The sequence below is a fragment of the Rhodotorula paludigena genome (genome assembly GCF_050403205.1).
Source record: "Rhodotorula paludigena JCM10292 DNA, Rt_paludigena_JCM10292v1_ctg31, whole genome shotgun sequence".
Taxonomy (NCBI): Eukaryota; Fungi; Basidiomycota; class Microbotryomycetes; order Sporidiobolales; family Sporidiobolaceae; genus Rhodotorula; species Rhodotorula paludigena.
The window spans coordinates 82,829-100,943 of NW_027481427.1; the positions used below are offsets into that span (position 1 = coordinate 82,829).

Genomic DNA, 18,115 nt, shown 5'->3' on the forward strand with positions numbered 1-18,115 from the left:
GCCGCACGCGCGCCCGCTCGCTCGTCGACCCGCCTCCTGACGCTTCGGGCAATCTCCCCTCTCGCGAAACCACCGCTGGTCATGCTGGGCATCGGTGTGTGCAGCGCGAGCAGAAGCACCACGCTCTATCGCTGTGTCCTGTCCTGCCCATTGTCTGCACGAGACAGACGGCGCAGACCGCGGCCTCATCTCGCTCGCGAGGCTCACCTTCCCAAATCGGCCTCTGACTGCTTCTGCTCGGCGCTCCAGCCTAGCCGGATGCAGAGCCCATTCGCGTATGCACGGCCTCGGACATGGCTCGGCGCGGCGCTCCAGAACCCGCCGTGCCCGCCTCGCCGCTCTGGGCACTCCCCTCTCGCGGGTCCTTTCATTGCTCGCTTGCCCTCCGTCTCTGTCCTGCGTCTCGCTGCTGCTTGCTGGTGCTGCTGCTCCTGCTCGCCCTCTTCTGCCGTGTCGTCTACCCTCTGGTAGGGATTTGATTCGGTCCACCCAACATTCGTCGCTCCTTCCTTCCAGCCACCACACTCGTTTCAGCACACCATAGACAACCGACCATGAAGACCCTCAGCGCGCTCATCCCACTCGCCGCGCTCCTCCTCGTCGCCCCGCACGCGGCGCTCGCGACGCCCCCTCCCGAGCTGCAAGACGCCCTCTCGGCCGCCGCGGCCGCGACCGTCGCGCTCCCGATCCCGTCGGGCGTGCAGACGCGCATGCTCCGGCGCGACAAGAAGGCGACCCGCAAGGGCGAGGAGGCCGACGAGGCGTACGTCGTCCTGCCCGGGAGCGGCGAGGGCAAGAAGGTCGACGGGGCTGCTGGCAGACCCGTGCGTCTCACCTCTCTTGCACTCCTTACCTGGATTGCCTGCTGACGAGTGCGAGGGTGCGCAAGGCGCCGCAGATCAAGAAGCTCCCCGACTCGTTCCGCTCGCTCGACCACGCGCACAAGCGTCGCAGCGTGTCGAACGTGGTGGAGAAGAAGCGCAACTTTATCGACGACGTCGAGGACAAGCTCGGGCTCGGCTCGACGCGCACGGCCGAGCTCGCGCGCGAGAGCGGAAAGGTGACCGGCGACGACCGCCGCTACTACTGGTACGTCGAGGACAGCGACGACCAGAAGCACTGGCGCGAGAAGGAGCAGGAGCACAAGGACAAGAAGGAGCGCGAGCACAAAGACGACAAGCGCGACGTGGGCGACTTCTTCGAGGACATTGTTGACGAGGTCAACGGCGAGTCGACCACCGCCGCGGGTGCGAGCAAGACGGCTGGATTCGGTGCGTCGCTCTTAGCTGCGATTGCTCTTACTGCTTGGTGTGCTAACATCGACACGCGCACAGTCACCTCGACCCGCGCTCCGTCGTCCGCCGCTACGGGCACTGCCGCCTCGTCGGCTGCTACTACGTCGGCGAGCACGAACGGCACCGAGGCGACGTGGAATCCCGCTACGTGGCCCGGCGCCGTCTCGAGCGAGATCAGTGAGGAGTACGACGAGCTCAAGGACAAGATCAACAACCTCTCGGCGCTTTCGGTGCGCTTCCTCTGTCCCCCCTCTCTTCCTTTCCCGCCGTCTCTCCGACTGACCGTTCTGTCTCGCGCCGTTTTCTTTTGAGCAGAAGGTCGGTCTCGCTGCCCTCGTCATCTCCTCGACGCTCCTCTTCTTCGCCCTTCTCTACTGCACCTGCAAGCTGTGCCTCCGGCGCCGGCGGCGCAACGCCGCCGAGCGCGCGCAGGCGAGCCTCGCCGCGAACCGGCCCGGCGGCCGCGGGCGCAGCTTTGACGAGCGCGCGACCGCGATCCCCATGATGGGCTTTGCGGCGGGCAGCACGGTGCAGGGGCAGGCGCAGGCGACGGGCAAGGACGCCAAGGGGAAGGGCAAGAGGCGGTCGAGCTGGAGCCTGACTGGCAGGCACGACTAGGCGCGCAGCTCGGCGCTTGCCTCGGACAAGGGCGGAGGGAGATGATGGAAGTAAGAGGAGAGAAGGAACGAGGAGAAGCGGAAGGAGCGGACGGCGGCATTTTCTCGTGCACTCCCTGTAGCTTAACGTTTCCCTCGACCGTCAACCTATTGACCTATACCCATCCATTCTGTCAATTTCTGTATCTTCCATGCGACCTAATACCTCGCTGTCCAGGCGTCCGGTCCATCACGCCACGAAGCCCTGCAGTGCGAGAACCTCGGGGCCTTTCGTTCGGACAAGGGGCAGGCAGAGGCGTAGGTAGGAGAGGGAGGGTCATTGAACGGGTAGTCCGAGCATTCGCTTGGAGAACGATAGCGTGGCGTGGCGCAGGACGAGCGAGATTGGCCGCAACATAGGGACGTCGGAGATGAGTCCAGTACGACAAATTCGCAGCGTGTACTCAAGTTGCCGAACGGCCAACTCGACTGGCGGAAGTACGATGCCCGCGCAGCACATAGACGTTCAGGATGTCCTTGTCCGGATAGAGGATGAGCCGTCAATCGCGCAATATCGACTCTCAGGGATACACAGAGGCTGCAAAGGCGAGAGAATAACGAGACGAGAGTTGCAAAAGAGCGAACACAAACAACAACATACAGACAAGACGTGAAGGCGCCGCCTCACGGGCGTCTCGAGCGCATGCGAGTGACGGGGCTCGGCGGGGGGCGAGGGTGACCATGCTGTTCAGCATCGGAGCTTACGACATCGTCGGCAGAATGCGGAGGAGGGAACTGTAAAGAGCATGTGTCAATTGGTGGCCAAACCAGCACAGAGGTGAATGAACCTGCCGCGAAGGGATGGAACGAGCCGATGGAAGGAACAGTGGGTACGTCGGGAATGCTCGGATCGTCAAGCATTCTAGACGGGGTATAGATGAGGTAAGGGTTACTCGCTGGGAACGACAAGAGCGCTTGCTGATTCGGCGAGAACGTATGCGCCGGGGCCGAGACGTTGGATGTCGGGCACGGGTCGAGGCGGGTAGGGGGACTTGGCTGGTTGGTCGTGGGCGAGGCGGTTGCCGTCAAAGCTGGCGCGCTCTGCGCAGTCAAAGGGAGACGCGGATTGAGGTTGGCAGAGGGACGGACGGAATCGGACGCGGTCGAGTCGCGCGCAGTCGAGGCGGTCTCCTTCTGGACACCGGGTCCGTCGAGCGGCACCGCAGCGAAGTCGGCATGCGCCAATAAGGGATGCGTGATGCTGCCGACGGCTGAGCGGATAACGGGATTAGCGCGCCAAAGAAAGCTGAAGCAAAACGGGAGTGACAAGACGAACCAACGGCTTCGACACGGCTCGTCGGTGCCTGCGCGCGGAGCGCAGTTGCACGCTCGTAGACACTCATCGTCGGGTCAATTGACACTGCTGAAGCGGGCCGGTCTGCAGGTGCGGATGCAATCGACGGTGTCGAACCCGTCCTAGACCGCGCAGCACCGACCGAGTGCTCCGCCTTAAAACCCGGGCTTGGTCCCGACTTCTTCAAGGCTGAGACTGACGGCACAAGGACGAGGGCGGTCGAAGTTGAGGGTCGTGACACGGAAGAAGGAGTCGGCACTTGCGGCGCCGCGTGGCGGACTGACGCCGAAGCGCTCGCGCGCTGCAGCTCCGGTATGTAGCCCTGTTGGTCGATGCCCGAGCCACGCTGAACGTGTTTGTTGTGGTAGTTGCCCAAGAGACGCCAGTGGGGGACGTTGAGCGGGAGGGTTGCTTGGCGGAAGCACTGCCCGAAACGAATCGCGTGAGACAAGCTGCAAGTCAGCCCCGTTGCATTGGGTAGCGACGTACAGTGGTGCGCCTCGAGATGTTGATTTGGTACGTTGCGCTCGTGATGTAGATGCGCTCGCGAGCGAGCACGCATTCGCCGGTGTGCGATTCGAGGAAGAGGAGGCCGCTCAAAGGGTGCGCGTCAACCCAGTCGAGTCGCGCAGTTTCCTCGTCGTCATACTCGCAACATTGCGTCTCCGCTCGATCCAGCGGGACCAGCAGCGTTGCAAGACTCGTTCCGAGCTTGTACGTGGGAAAGGAGTTCGTGCGAATGAGCGAAGCGTGGCGTCTCGGAAAGGGGTCGAGGCGAACGAGGAGGTGAACACTAGCTTGCGCCCGCGTGCCCTCAAACTCGAGGCCGATGAGGATGCCGCAGCACGAGCCGTCGTCTGCTGAGGTATGTTGGATGAGCGAGAGGACGGCGTCGCTGTCGATGAGCTCCTTGTCGAGCGGGAAACGGACGAGGCTGCCTAGCAGATGCGGAGACGTCGCGAGCTCGTCTGCACTGAGCAGGGTCGGCTGCCACGACACCATGGCGCGAAGGCGGAGCGAGAGTGCTTCTGAGGACGACGCGACGACGCGGCGACACGACGACGCGCGGGAGTGTCAAAAGCTACACCGCAGCGAGACCCAGCCACGCGCTCACGGGCTCTCGTACCGGTAGGTATGCGTCGAGCAAGCTCGTGCTGAGAGCTGAGCGGTCCCCGTTCGATCCACTGGTGTCGAGAGCGGCGTGCAGGTTTAGGCGCGGTCCGGCAGATTCGGCTTCGCACACTCTTTCTTGCAACGTGCAGATACAGACTGTGCTCGTCATGTAAACGTTCGTGCGAGAAAATGCAAACAAGGCATGTAGACCGGGTGCAGCAAAATCAGTGGTATTGCTCGCAGGCCCCCCGTCAGGAGCCAGACTACGCCGTCATGGACGCCCGCCGCTGCACCAGGCTTTGCAAGCTCGAGAAGAGGAACTCGCTCAAGCCCGTCGCACCGCGCTGCGCGAGGTACTCGACGAGGTGCGGCCGGAACGCGTTGAACGAGAGGTTCGGCGCCGAGGGGTGCTGCATTCGTTGCCTCTGCGCAATCAGCGAAATGGGCGTCATCAGGAGCAATGGATGGGAGAGCGCACAGCAGAGAGCGCCTTGAGCGATGAGACGGTGACGGGGCCGACGAGCGCTTCGCTCGACTTGCCCTTCTGCTCGGCGAGGACCTGCTCATGCATGCGCCGCGTCAGCACATTGTGCAGAGTGGATCGGGGAGAGAAGCACGCACAGCAAGGCAGTCTCGTGCGAGGAGCGCCAGCGCACCGTGCGTCGTGATGCCCTGGCTGTTGGCGCTGGACTCGGTGCGACTCTCGGCGTTGCGTGCGCTCAACTCGTCGACGTCGTGCCTGCATCATTCCAGATCAGCCCGCGCACACTGCCGTTCCGCAGCAGTGAGAGACGCGTACTTTGACAGTCCCATGACGCCCGCATCCGCCTCGTCCGCCCCCTCCTTGGCGCGCAAGAACCGCTTCTGCCACAGGACGCCGACGATCTCGACCACGCGGGCGTTGAGCGCCTCGACGTGCTCGGGCGCGGCGCCACTGCCGCTGGACACGATGGCGCTCGCTTCGCCGACGAGAGCGTCGCGCAGCCTGGAGGGACGGGCAAACGGTCGGTCAGCAGATGGCCGGGCAGTCCGGCATGGCGAGACGTACCGCGCGACGATGCCGCAGATGCGCGAGAGGCTCATGAGCTCGTTCGAGAGGAGGCAGGTGTACGTGAAGGCCGGAGAGGGGAGGACGATAAGCGGGAGGTCGAGGGCGAGCGGAAGGTCGAGCAGGCGCTCGTAGAACGTGAGGGCGGCCGTGCGCAGGACGAGCGAATTCGGGAAGCGCTACAGTGTAAGAGGGTCAGCACTGCACACGAGGATGGCGAGGAAAAGGGTTCGCACGCAGGTTGCAGACAGGATGAAGGTGTCCCCGGAGGCGAGGATACCTTGTAACGCTTCGAGGTACTGCACGTTCCCGTCGAGCATGCCGAACGCAGTGATCCTGCACGAGACGCTGTGTCAGCCCTTGAGCACGGCATTTGAGAAAGGTGCTCACGTTGGCGTTTCCGGATCCCAGTTGTCCCGCACGGCGAGGTTGCGCACAAGCGCCGTGAGGCAAGCGAGGAAGGCGGCGCTCCACTCGACGTCGTGCAAGTCCGCGAGTCTGCGCAGCTCGTCGAGGAAGAAGCCCGCGTACTCTACTTGGCCGAGTCCCGTCAGTTGGCCACACCGACTCAGAGATGCGCGAGATCCGAACGCACGCTCCCACGAGAAAGGCTTGAGAAGCGCGACGATGTCGAACACGACTTTGCGGTGGTGTCTGCCGTCCCAGGTGTGGAGGAAATCGGCGAGGAACGGTTCGAGCGCTTCGAGGAGTTCCTGCGGGACTTCACCGGGTCAGTCGTGGCGAAGTTATGTTGCTGAGGAGCTTCACGTACGCCGCCCAATTCGCAGAGCTCGCGCACGCGACAAAACAGGTCCTCGATCCGTGCGTGGCCGGCGTCGCTCGGCTCGAGGTCGTACAGCTCGTACTGCAGCTGCGAGATGAGCCATGCCGAGAGGCGTGCGAGGTGTTCCGCTGCAGGTACGTCCGGCACTGTCAGCGAGCTAGTAGCGAGCGACAAGGGGTCTGACTGACAGTTCGGCTGGTAGCCGCTGCGCAAGAGAAGGCCCCATGCGCGTGCGCGATCGGCTTCGGGCGGCGGGCGTGCGCGGCGAGTCGATCCGGACACGGCTGAGAGGACGCTCGCAGCTTGACTCGGCATCGCAACAGTATCAGCGTGGGACGCGAGAGCGGTTACGGTGCTCAAGTCCGAGAGGGGAGTGGTCGTGCGGGAGAGCTGTCGGATGGAGAACCGTAAGCGAGCGTTCGAGGAGAGGCAGGGAATCCCACCGCACCCCGTCTAGAGAGTGCGTGGTGGGCAGCGGGATGTGCACCGTAGATGTCCTCCTCCGCTTGGTCTGCAGTAATTGTCGAATGAGCCGAGTGCGAAACGGATCGGGCTGCGAGCAACTCACCTCTCGCTCGCCGTTCGACTCGAGCACCTTTGCTCCTCCGCCTTCGAAGATAGTCGAAGCGGCCTCCTTCCACGCCTCGAGCGCCTTGGACCGCCCGGCACGAGACGAGCCGGTCGAGCGCTGCTCGTACACGCGCTCTGGCTCGTACGAGCGGTACTCTTCTCGCAGGCGGAGGAGAGACGACGGTGGCGAAGGATCGCGAGCAATGATGCGGTTACTAGATAGGACCACACATCAGTACGCGGTGAAGGCGAAGAACGGTAAAGAAGGACGCACAGCTCGTCGATGCGGTAGGGCTTGACGTGATGTCGCCGCGTCACCTGGCACAAAATCGCAGCTGCGGCGTCCCTGTGAGTTCTTCGAGATCAGCGGGACGCTGGAAGCGTACTCAGACTCGTCGACAAGCGCACCTGAGGGTTCGGTACTGCAACCCGCGCTCGACGACGCCATACAAGCGGTCGAGGGTGCCCCTCGCCTGTTCCGAAACTGCGCCGAGCTCGAGGAGGACGACGAGCTGCTCGAGAGCGCGGCGCTGGACCTTGTAGTCGACTTTGCCTGCGCCGAGCGGGAGGTTGTGCGATGCGTCTCCGAGGGTCGAGAGGGTAAGGAGGACGGGCTGGACGGGGAGGGGCTCGCGTGGGACGAGCGCTGGGAGAAGCTTGAGTGCCTGCGCGGTTGCTAGAGTCGCTCAGAAGCAGGCGAACGCGAGAACAAGGGCGGTCAGGGTGCATCGACCAAGTGGGGGGACGAGCGAGAGCAACGCACGCAGGACGCCGCCTAGCGCGAGCTCGTAGCCCTTGCACAGACTCTCCTGACTCAGTCCGTGCTCCTCGGCCAGCGCAGCGAGCTCGTCGAGGGCCGCGTCGATGTCGTCCTTGTTCGCCTTGACATGTCCCGCACACAGCCCTGCGCAGCCTCATGTGAGCCACGCGCGCTGCGCAGATAGTCTGAAGACGTACACGTTTCGAGTTGGCGAAGCTTGGCGGCAATCTGAGCATCCGACGCCATGTCGAGCGAGGTCAACAAGCGGAAGCGACGAGACGGACAGGGTCGGCTGAGCTCGAGATACGCTAAGCAGGAATTGCGGGGCACGGCAAATGACAAGAATGCTACGACAAAGAAGAGCTCAAGTCTGGGAAAGACACAGGGTGATAGGCAAGCGAGAGCAAGGCGCGGAAGGGAGACAGTCCCATGCGAAAGACAGTGCTACAGCAAAGACGACACGGCACACATACGAGTCCTAGTGATACACACACCTCATGACCTCGACGTCGACGGCTTGTACTTGTCCTCGAGCTCGCCGCGCTGCGCGTCCGGGTCGAGCGAGTTGCGCAGCCCGAGCAGCGCCTTGCTCACCGCGCCCGACGCGCCAATCATCGGCTTGAGTACGGCGACGGGCACGGCGCGGACGACCGAGCGCACGGGGCCCTGCGCACACGTCACCGTGTCAGCCACGGGAGGAAGCCTCATAGAGACAAGACGCACCTCAGTCCCCGACCGCTCGTACACCTCCATCGGGACGGCGAGGATCGTCTGCGCCGCCTCTTTGAAGTTGTCGCCGAGGCTTTTGTACGCGCTCTGCATGCCCTGACGCAGGTCGGCCGGCTGCTCGGCGTACCGACTCCGGACCTCGCGGCGCTCCTCGTCCGACAGGCCGTCATCGCCCTCGCCCGCGCCCGTTGCTGCAGACCCCTCACCAACCGCGATCGCCTCGGCAGCGATGGGCTCGCCGAAGCGCGCGCCGAGGACGTGCTCGGCCTGCTCGAGGATGACTTGCGTTCCCGTCGCGAGTCGCGCGCCGACATTGATCGCCTCGAGCGTCGTCTGCTTGGCAAACGCCTGCGCGCCCTTCTGCAGGCCGCGCACCACGCGCCCGTCCTTGCGGTACTGCTCGATCGGGAGGAGGACGAGGTTGGCGACGCCCGCGCCGACGTTGACGACGGACCGCACGGGCGCGATCCCGCTGACGACGTCGGCGAGCTGGTGCGCTTTGACGTCGGGCGTCCAGATGTCTTGCACGAGCGACGACAGCGTCGACGTGCCCGAGATCTGCGAATCGCGCTCGAGGATGAGTCCCGCTCGACCGGATCGGACGGGAAAGGGAGGACGCACCCCGGTGACGATGAGATGCCGCAGCGTCATCTCGGACCCGTCAAAGTGGAAGAAGTTCATCAGTTCGGCAGTCTTGCCGCTCCGCAGGGCGTTGTAGTCGACCCGCTTCGGCTTGTAGTCGAGCTTGAGCTTGACCGGCAGGACCTCGACGCGCTCTGCGGGAGATCTTGTCAGTCACTCGGGTTCAGAGGTCACGTCGGCAAGCGCACGGTAGAATGTTTCTTGCGATGGCGCGGACGAGGCAGTGGCGGATGCAGGGGGTTGCGCCGCCTTGGGCAGCTCGAACGCGCCAAAGGCCTTGAGAAAGTCAAGCGCATCCTGATCGACGTAGAGGCGCAGCGGCGAGACCTTGATCTGTTGCGCGAGTGCATGAGCAACGCTCACGAGCGCGAGGTGCAGATTGGCGTACCTTGAGCAGCACCTCCTCCTGCGCTTCAGCCACCCGCCCGATGGGTTTGACGGAGCTCATCTCGACCTTGGCCATTGGCGCGCCCGTAGGCCGGACCGTCCCGCCGTCGTTCGGCCTGAGCTCCGTCAGGAACTTGTGCCAAGTCGACGTCTTGATGTTATCGATGATGTCAAGCGCGGCCACGTCGGCCTTGATGCGCGACGCGAGTTGTTCGCGGCCGCTCGCAGTCGTGATCGACGCGGCGAGCGAAGCGTCGGTCGAGTAGGCGTCAAAGCTGGCGTCGAGCCCGCGCAGGTTGACCTCGATTGCGAAGGCCTTGGAGCGCGTGAGGCGCTTGCGACTTTTGCCCACGACAGCAGGAGCCGATGCGCGTGTTGATTTCGCCTTGCCGCCACCTCCGGGAACGGTGGACCAGCTCGACGCAGCGGTGCTGACGACGTCCGAGTCGGGCGTGTCGTCGAGCTCTTCGTTGATGGCCGCGAGCAGCTCTTTGGGCGGCAGCTCGCTCGTGCCTGGCGGGAGGCCGAGCTGTACAGAGCCGAACATGAGAACCGACGCGTTCTCGGCGGTGGCGTCCGGAGCCTGGCCGCTTGCGAGTAGCTGCCGGATCTTTTCGAGACGGCGGCGGACGGCCTTTGCCTCCTCCTCGATGGCTTTGCGCGTCGCGGACCAATCGTACCCCTCGTGAAGGTGCACCGAAACGTCGGCATTGCGAAGGCGACAGCGAATGCGGCTCGCTGGAGCACTGCGATAAGTGGCATCAGCCGGGCCGCTCGTCAGTCGTGAGTGAGGCAGGAACTGACGTGTAGTCGGTGTCGTCGACGCGCGGCTCGGCAAGGTACTCGTCCACGATCTGCAGCCCGCCTGGTGCGAACATGCGGATCGTTTCACCGTCGACGTCCGAGATGAGCTCCCCCTCGCTCTTGCTCGCTAGCGAGCCAGACCGGCCGTGCGAGGGGCGCAGGTTGGTCTGATTGAGCGCGTCAGCGAGATAGGCGATATTGGCGGGTACGTCGTCGTCAAGAATTTCGGGCAAGTCATTGATCGGTGCAGCGCGCTCAAACGCGGCTGGGTCCAGGCTGGCGAGAAGATCGCGCGACCTCGTGCGAGGCGGCGGCCGGCGGATCTTTTTGGACTGCCCCGTCGCCCTGTTTTGGCGAGCGTGAGTATCAGCGAAGGCAGGCGGAAGCTGACTACGCACTCTCGGGCATGAAAAGCAGGCGCAGCCGCGAAGTCGGCGGCAAAAGCAGCGAGGCTCGAGACGGTGTCTGCACAGAGCGAGACCTGAGCCTTTGCATCGTCGACCAGGAGCTGCATGGCGTATGAGTGAGACTCTGCGGCGTGGCACGCGAAGGAGACATGCGCACTTCGAGGTCGGGCAGGATTAGACCGTTGCCCTGTTTGGCCTGCAAGGAAGCCCGCTCGAGCAAGAGAATCTGCGCAAAGCCCTTGGTCTGCCGGAGTGTGTACGTCAACGACGGCTTGCCCGACGTGACAGTGCGGTCAAGACGCACCCGCCAGTAGCGCCACGCCTCTTCGCCGGACGTCGCCAGCCCGTCTGGCTCCACTACGTCGGCATCGCTGTCAGCTGCGAGTGCGCGCAAGCCGGCCACTTCCGCCGAGAGTGTCGTCCGCGGTAAGTCGGGCATGAGGTCGGTGCGAGCCTTGGCTTCCGAGACGTGGAGGACGATGTGCGACGGGCGAGTGGGAGCGGAGACATGCAGCGAAAGGGAAGAGAGACGTAGTCGGATGCGGGTCAGCTCGTTTGGGACGACGTGCTCGAAAGCCTGCGGGGTAAGCGATGAGCACATGAGAACAGTGCGAAGGTGAGCGGAAGACGCACGCCGGCTGGCGCCTTCGCAAAGACGCCGAGCTCTTCGAGCCATGCGATGTCCGCCGTGGCGTAGTACGTCAAGTTGGATAACGCGATTTGAATCTTGGACTCTTTGAGACTCGTTTCCTGCTCGACGGAGCTCGACAGGCTGAGCTTGACGAGCGGGGCAGACGGGTTTGCCTGCGAGGTATATGCGTCAGCCCGAGGCGAGCCACGCAAGGGAGCAAGCGTGAGGGCCACCGCACCAAGTTGCGAGGTAGCGTGCGGGACAAAATGACGACGGGCGGGACGTCTTTGTTCTGCTTAGTGATGTCCTCGAATCGCACGTCGGCGATCCCGAGCTTGACTCGCACGTCGTCCTCCGCCTCGACAAGCATCTCGACGTCCGCGCTCAGGTCCGAGGCCAGCAGCTTGAGGTGGCGACGCGATCGTGGCGCGGAAGCAATCGGGTTGAGCTGGTCCACGACGAGCTCGACAACGACTGCGAGAGAGGCATTGTCAGCATCAACCTGGCCGTCAAACGCGCGGGAGAGCGTACCGTCGGTCACCTCCGCCCGGATGACGGCCTTCTTCCTCTCACCGCCTGTGCCTCCCCTCGCACGCTCCTCCGCCCCCTCCCACGCCCTCGCCGTCGCGCCGCTCGCCGTACTCTCCGTCTCGCTGTCCCTCCCCGCCCCTCTCCTCCCGCTCTTTCTCCGGCCCATGAAGCTCTTGGCGCCAAAGTAGCGCGAGCCAATGATCCGCTCGTCCCCCTTCCCCTCCTCGTCCGCCTCTTCGTCCGCCGCGGCGGCGCCAAGCTCCGACTCGCAGAACTGCGCGACATCGTCCGCGAGGAGCTGCAGCCCGTCGAGCGTCGGTTTGTCTATCCGCGCACTGACGAGCGGGACGACCACGTCGAGTACGGGCCACGATCCGCGCGTCGAGAACGCCAGCGAGGGCAGTGCGGCGCTCGCGTCTTCGGAGCGCGGAACGAGCGGCGCGAGGCGAGCAAAGGCGCTCGCTCTTGCCGGACCTGAGGAGGGGTTGAGCGTCGAAGCGGGCGCGAAGCGCGCGTCGAGCGACTCGAAATCGAGGCGCGCCTCGCCCGCACGCTTCAGGGAGAGGGAAGGGCCGACGAGGTCGAGCGTGAGGATCCCGCTGCGGAGCTGGTCGGGGTCCTGTGCGACCAGGCGTTCTTTTCGCGGGGCGGGACAGCGGAGCGAGATGCGCAGAAGCGGGCATGAGATGGAAAGTGCAGGTGGAGTGGAGCGAGTGCGCGAGGGAGCGGCGGAGAGGTCGTCAAGGACGTGCAGAGGCAAGGAGGGCGACGTGAAGACGGGGCTGAGCGGGCGCGGCGTCGAGGCAGTGCTCGTCGTCGAAGTCTTCCGTTGTCGCGGCGGAGGCGCGGCAGCGGACGGTGACAAGTTTGACACCGCTGCGGCGACCTCGTCTACGAGAGGCAGCAGCCGCGCCGCCATTGCGAGATCGACGCACAGGTGCAGCGGCGCCAGCTCGACGCTCGTCCCGCCCGCGCCGCCGAGACGCGCGCGCACCGCCGGTGCGTCCGCCTGGGCCGCCGGGCCGCTCGTACGGGGCACGCCCTTAGCGTTCTTCGTGCTGCGCCGCCAGTCTTTCGTCGCTACTCCGCCGCGAGCAGCGCTCGCTGCGCGGACCCAATCGACCGTGTCGATGCCACCGGGCGAGGGAGTGAGGGCGAGGTCATCGACGAGGATGGGGAGAGTGCGCCAGCCCCCGTGCGCGGTGGGCGACGAAGCCGTCTCGGACAGGGTGAGGTGCCCCAGGGAGACTTCGAGCCCGCCGAGTGCATTACGCTTCGAAGCGCGAAGGGCGAGGTCTTCGAGGCGTATGCGCAGGTGAGGGGCCTTGAGCGGCGCGCTCGAGGTGGTGAAGAGGTCGGATTGAGAAAGAGGCGCGTTTGAAGAAGGGAGGAGAATGACGAGGCTGAGCGCGGCAAGCCTGAGGTCCACATTGAGCGGCAGACCCGTCGAGGGCGCGGCAGTCGTCGAGGTCGAGTGGGGGTTGGCGGTCTCCGGCGGGGCGGCAAGCTGACCTGCGAGAGCTGCGATAGCCGCCAACTGCGCCGCCGACAGCGCAACAATCCAAGGCTCGAGGAGATCAGCGCGGAGCGTAAGCTCCGGCTTGAGACGGAGCGCTGAAAGCGGAGGACGACTTGTGGCCGTCGGTGGTGAGACGGCGGTCTGAGTAGAAGGTGGAAGAGACGAGATCAGGTAAAAGCCGAGCGGGGTGACGCTGTCGGGCGAGCCGAGCGAGACGATGAGCTGAGCGTCGTCGACTGTTCCTTCTGGCGCTGGCGAGCCAGCAGGGAGGGGCTGCTCGTCTCGCCGCGCCGGCGACGCCTGCGGCGTCACGAACGCCTCGTCCGGGTCCACGAACGGATCGTCTCGCCCACCTGCGGCCGCCTCTCGCGCCTCCTCCTCCCTCTCCTCGACGACAGCGCTGAACGCGCCTCCCGACCTTGCCGAGGCAAACATGTCGCGCGCAGACGACGATGCGGCCGAGTGGAACGAGGTGCGCAGGTCGGCGATCGACTGCGACATGGCGAGGAGGTCGTGCTCGTCCGTTGACGAGTCCGAGTCTTCGGACGAGGAGGAGGCGTAGCCCGACTCGGTACCTCGGCGAGTGTATGAGGAGAGGGAAGGCGCGGCTGTCGAAGGTGGGGGCGGCTGATCGGGTGCAGCGAGGCGAAGATACAGTCGTGGCGGCGTGACGGTGAGGCTGCGAGTCTGCACCTGCTCCGAGGTCCTTGTGTGATCCGCGGGCACCGCAAATTCGCCCGCTCCCGCGTCGCCCTTGCACACAATCTCGTCGACGCGCAGCTCGAGCTCGTGCTCGCCCATTTCTTGTGCCTCCCCAGCCTCCCAGCGCAGCCTCACGCGCACGCTGCGCACCTTCACTTCGAGCCGCGCCAGGATGCGCTCGACGACGCCCGCGAGCATCGTCGTCTCGACGACCTCGGCGTCATTCTCGCCCGTGCCCTCACCGGCCTCCCTGCGCGCCCCGCCGAACGCGCCCGGCAGGTCGACCGAGGTGCTCGCGCTCGGAGAGAGGTGCAGCGACGCGCGGAGCTCGGCATCCTCGGCGGGCGTGAGCGCGTGCGAGACAAAGTCGTGCGCAAGTGCGAGCGAGACGTGCGAGTCGGCGAGGTCGAGGACGGGCGGAGGGGACTCGGCGGCGGTGGAGGCCGTGGTTGAGAATGAGGACGAGCGGGAGTGGGTGCGCTCGGTCGCGAAGGAGGACGAGAGCGACGGGGCATCGGGCGGGCGAGGGCGAGTCACGCGGAAGACGAGCTCGACTTCGTCGACGGCGAGGTCGAGCTTGGCCAGGGGCCACGCGACGACGGCAGTGATGCACCCGACTGTTCCGGACTCGAACGAGAGCGGCAGAGCGCCTGCAGCGGGCGCTGCGATTTCATCGGACGAAGTCGAGGGAGACAGGAGCGAGTTGATGGCCTGCGGTCGGGGGAGTTTGCCAGTCAGCGCGCAGCCCAGCTTGATACCTGCAATGCCGATCGAGAGCTGCACGGACCTGCTCGTCGACTTGTACGCCGCGGACGGTGAACCTGCCGTTGCGGACATCTGCCTCGACGCGGTCCTCGTCGAGCCCGCCGCGCAGGAAGCCGCCGAGGGTGCGCCGGAGGATGAAGGCTACGAGACGCTGCTGGAGCCTCGTCGGGAGCGGCACGGCGGGGAGCGCGGGCAAGTAGGACGTTGCGGCGGCAATCACGCCCCACATGGCCGCACTGCCTCACGCACACCTTGCGAGCGCGAGGGGCTTCGTGGGATGGCTCGTGAGAGTAGCTCGGCACTGGCCAGAGCGCCCTCGTGAGGACCTGCGAGGTGGCGCAAGCGACGTTGAGCGACAGAGTCGGGTTCGCGCTCCTCTTGTCCGTGCAGAACCGCCACTCTCGCCAGTCCGGGCCATTGCGCCCTTGTGAGAGCTGCTCATAGCTACTGTATTGTCTGCGAGGGATTTCCGGCTGCTCCACTGCGTTCGGCTTTCGAGCGGAGGTTCCTCTACCTCTCCTCCGAGTCGTCGACGGACTTGACGCGCTCGGACAGACGTAAAGCATAGCTTGACGCGCCCATCAGAGCTACTTGCTGGTTTCGGCATCTGTCGCTACGCTTCTCGAGCACAGCGGTCTCCTGTCTCGAACCGCGGATGCTCCGGTCCGCGTTCATCCGCCGCTGCTTCCGCACGCTGGGCTGGCTGCGCGCCGTTCCTCGAGCTCCAACGCTGCCAATTGTACTTGTATAGATGGCTCGCTCGCGGCCACACAGCTCGCGGCGACACAGCTTGAGTGGCTCGGACTCTTCGCCAGACGACCGCCGTCGGCCTAGTTCGCGTTCGCAGCGACGGACATCGCCCGACCGATCCTCACGACGCCGACGAGGACAGGACAACGAGGAGCGCTACAAGTCGCTGGGCAAGCGGCGGTCGGGGGGCGAGGAGAAGCGCTATCGCTCGCTCGACAAACGGAGGGCTTGGGACGACTGGCCGCCGCGGTACGATGACAGCGGGACGAGCGACACCGATTCATGGACGGGCAGCAGCTCCTCAGTGCGTCGTTTTGTGTTCCTTCGCCTCTCCCGCATCGCTGATCCGCCCCCGCACGTGCGCCAGGACTCGCTCGACGACCGCGACGATGACCCATACTCGCGCTTCTCGCGCGCCTCATCCGACGACGATGCCCCACCGCCTACTCGCACCACCAAGCAAACCCGCAGCTGCATCCTCCTCTTCTGCGGGATCGCGATCGCGATCGTCCTCGTCCTCCTCGGCGCGCTCGCGCTGTGGAAGTTCTATGGCCAGGGGAGTGGGGGAGAATCGGTGGGCGCGGGAGGCGGAGGAGCGGTCACGGTGACGGAGACGGAGGCGGGAAGGGTCGTCACCAAGACGGTGTCGACGGGCGCGGCAAAGCCGACGAGTGGGGCTGGCGTTGGTGACGGTGAAGACGACGGGGGCGAGGAAGGGCAAGAGGGCGGATCGAAGGAAGGCGGGTCGGAACAGAGCAGCTGGGATACCGGTATTCTGCCCGGCTTGAGCAGGAACGGGATCGGGATCGGTTTCTTGCCCGAGTGCGTGCGGGTCTGTTCGCTTCCTCCGCGCACAATGGGCAAGCTGACTTGCATGTTCACTTCCTGCAGCTACAAAGTCTCGAACATGAAACAGATTACAGAGGGACTCGGCATCCATGCAAGCTTCTACGGGTGGTACGCGCAGTTGCCGGAGTCAGGCGACTGGGACGGCGGCCAGCTCCTAAGCCAAGTACGTAGGCGCTTTCCGTCCCTTTCACCAGAAGCTGACTCATTCACGATCTAGATGGACGACCTCAAAGCCTGCAAGTGTATCTTCCAGCCCGCCGTCATGCCGACCAAAGGGTGGAACGGCCTCACGAAGGAGGACAACTACCAGGCGCTCGCCATCGCCAAGGTCATGAAGCAGTTCACCGACGAAGGGATCGAGGTGTGGCTGCGGTTCGCGCACGAGATCAAGTGCGTTCGCCCACGGCGTGTTCACCGGGACCTTCGCAAAGGCTGACATGCTGTGATACAGCTGGTATCTCTCGGACGGGACATACCAGGGGACGAAAGAGCAGTTCAAGGAGGCATGGGGTGTCGTGGCGGAAGCAGTCGCCGACAATCCGCTCGTCAAGATGTTCGTGCGTTGCGTTTGCGACAGGATTCCCCTCTCTGTGAGCCTTCTGACCGGCTTGCCTGCATCCAGTTCACCCCGAACATTGCTGGCAGCTTCCAAGACTACGTGGACCATTATCCGGACGACCCGTCGACCGTGCATTACCTTGGGTGAGCCGCCCTTCTTCCACCCCCGGCAGCTCGTTTCCGACGCTGGCGCCTTCCGTTCCCGCTGACGTCTGTTCCCGCTGACCTCTTTTGTGCTGATTCCACGCCTGTTGATAGTCTCGACTTCTACCCGCGCGGGCCGGACGAGAAATTCCTCCCTTCGGTGCAGGAGATGTACGACAAATGGTGCGCGGACGGGTCGACCAAGTTTGCCATGGGCGAGACGGGCGTCATGTATCAAAACGTCCCAATGGAGCAGAGGCTGCACTGGCTTGACGAGCTCACGAGCGAGGAGACGGCAAAGGCGATGCCGCACTATGTCGGAGGTGCGTTTCTACCATTCCGTGTGAAGCGTGAGCTGCTGCTCATTTGTTCGCTTCGACAAACAGTTTCCTGGTTCAACGTATGTTTCTTACGCTTTCGAGCTCTAGGCGGTGCTCGACTGCGTCTTGCCATCGACTGACTGCGACTTCGCCTGTCTCATACGCAGTATGACAAGGTTCGTCTCCTTGCAGCGTCGCCTCCCGCGCTGGAGCGAGCCGCTGACTTCCTCCTATTCCCTTTACACAGGAAACCAAGTTCCACCTGTTCCTCGAAGGCGACGACACGGTCAACTCCGCAACGAAAGAATGGCTCGCTGCGAGCAACGTGGTGGCCGAGGGCGGCAAGGCGGGGAATGCGTAGGGGATCCTGAGCTTGTGCCCGCTCTTGTATCCTCAGCCTGTATCTCTCCCGGCGACAAAGCGCCAGAGACGCTGTTCAGGAGCACAGCCGCAAGCAGGTTGCCCGTCCGACCGGAGCAAAGCGAGTCCAGCAAAATAGTCATGGCACGATAAGCGTTCTTGCAGCCTGGAGGAGCAGTCTAGCGCGTCCTGCTGGTCAAGTCGACGACAATCACGGGGGAAAGAGCTTCAAGCTGATGAAGAGGTGAGCCGAAGGAGCCACAGCCTTTGACGGTCCGACGAGCGCGTGGCCTCCTTTTCGGAGCTTTCAGAGTCGCAGGCAGTAAGCCCAGCTGGCTCAGGCAGCTGCGGCCGAACCAGGCGTTGCGGTTCAAGGAAGAGCGACGCTCTCACTTCGACTTTGACCTCGTCGCAGCTCGTTCGGAGCGTGCACGAGCTTGATCGCACACCAGGAGGCCTGCAGGACCGCTCGTGTGCTTCTGCACCCGCTTGCTCCG

At 64.4% G+C, this 18,115-nt stretch overlaps 5 protein-coding genes across 5 annotated transcripts; 2 read left to right on the forward strand and 3 right to left on the reverse strand.

The window, feature by feature from the left end:
• Nucleotides 1-554: 554 nt before the first annotated feature.
• On the forward strand, nt 555-1,913 carry JCM10292_001798 (uncharacterized protein; the record flags this gene model as incomplete). The annotated part of the gene is made up of 4 exons (XM_076650070.1): nt 555-824; nt 899-1,271; nt 1,335-1,525; nt 1,611-1,913. 4 exons carry the CDS (start codon nt 555-557, stop codon nt 1,911-1,913), a joined length of 1,137 nt encoding a protein of 378 aa, XP_076504364.1.
• Nucleotides 1,914-2,652: 739 nt separating this feature from the next.
• Nucleotides 2,653-4,247, reverse strand: JCM10292_001799 (uncharacterized protein; the record flags this gene model as incomplete). Its single annotated transcript, XM_076650071.1, has 4 exons — nt 2,653-2,686; nt 2,820-3,162; nt 3,228-3,669; nt 3,735-4,247. 4 exons carry the CDS (start codon nt 4,245-4,247, stop codon nt 2,653-2,655), a joined length of 1,332 nt encoding a protein of 443 aa, XP_076504365.1.
• A 374-nt stretch (nt 4,248-4,621) lies between these two features.
• On the reverse strand, nt 4,622-7,766 carry JCM10292_001800 (uncharacterized protein; the record flags this gene model as incomplete). The annotated part of the gene is made up of 16 exons (XM_076650072.1): nt 4,622-4,768; nt 4,837-4,917; nt 4,980-5,097; nt 5,158-5,343; nt 5,407-5,585; nt 5,643-5,742; nt 5,797-5,941; nt 6,002-6,119; nt 6,179-6,318; nt 6,379-6,580; nt 6,639-6,701; nt 6,759-6,975; nt 7,035-7,106; nt 7,169-7,436; nt 7,524-7,664; nt 7,718-7,766. The coding sequence occupies 16 exons, from the start codon at nt 7,764-7,766 to the stop codon at nt 4,622-4,624; spliced, it is 2,226 nt and encodes a 741-aa protein (XP_076504366.1).
• Nucleotides 7,767-8,015: 249 nt separating this feature from the next.
• Nucleotides 8,016-14,866, reverse strand: ATG2 (Atg2p; the record flags this gene model as incomplete). The annotated part of the gene is made up of 13 exons (XM_076650073.1): nt 8,016-8,186; nt 8,244-8,807; nt 8,871-9,025; nt 9,080-9,224; nt 9,280-10,024; nt 10,083-10,427; nt 10,481-10,590; nt 10,647-10,733; nt 10,794-11,066; nt 11,123-11,293; nt 11,359-11,594; nt 11,652-14,583; nt 14,660-14,866. The coding sequence occupies 13 exons, from the start codon at nt 14,864-14,866 to the stop codon at nt 8,016-8,018; spliced, it is 6,141 nt and encodes a 2,046-aa protein (XP_076504367.1).
• A 522-nt stretch (nt 14,867-15,388) lies between these two features.
• On the forward strand, nt 15,389-17,619 carry JCM10292_001802 (uncharacterized protein; the record flags this gene model as incomplete). Its single annotated transcript, XM_076650074.1, has 10 exons — nt 15,389-15,691; nt 15,755-16,209; nt 16,279-16,399; nt 16,454-16,626; nt 16,688-16,793; nt 16,859-16,938; nt 17,053-17,261; nt 17,325-17,338; nt 17,426-17,434; nt 17,506-17,619. 10 exons carry the CDS (start codon nt 15,389-15,391, stop codon nt 17,617-17,619), a joined length of 1,584 nt encoding a protein of 527 aa, XP_076504368.1.
• Nucleotides 17,620-18,115: the final 496 nt, after the last annotated feature.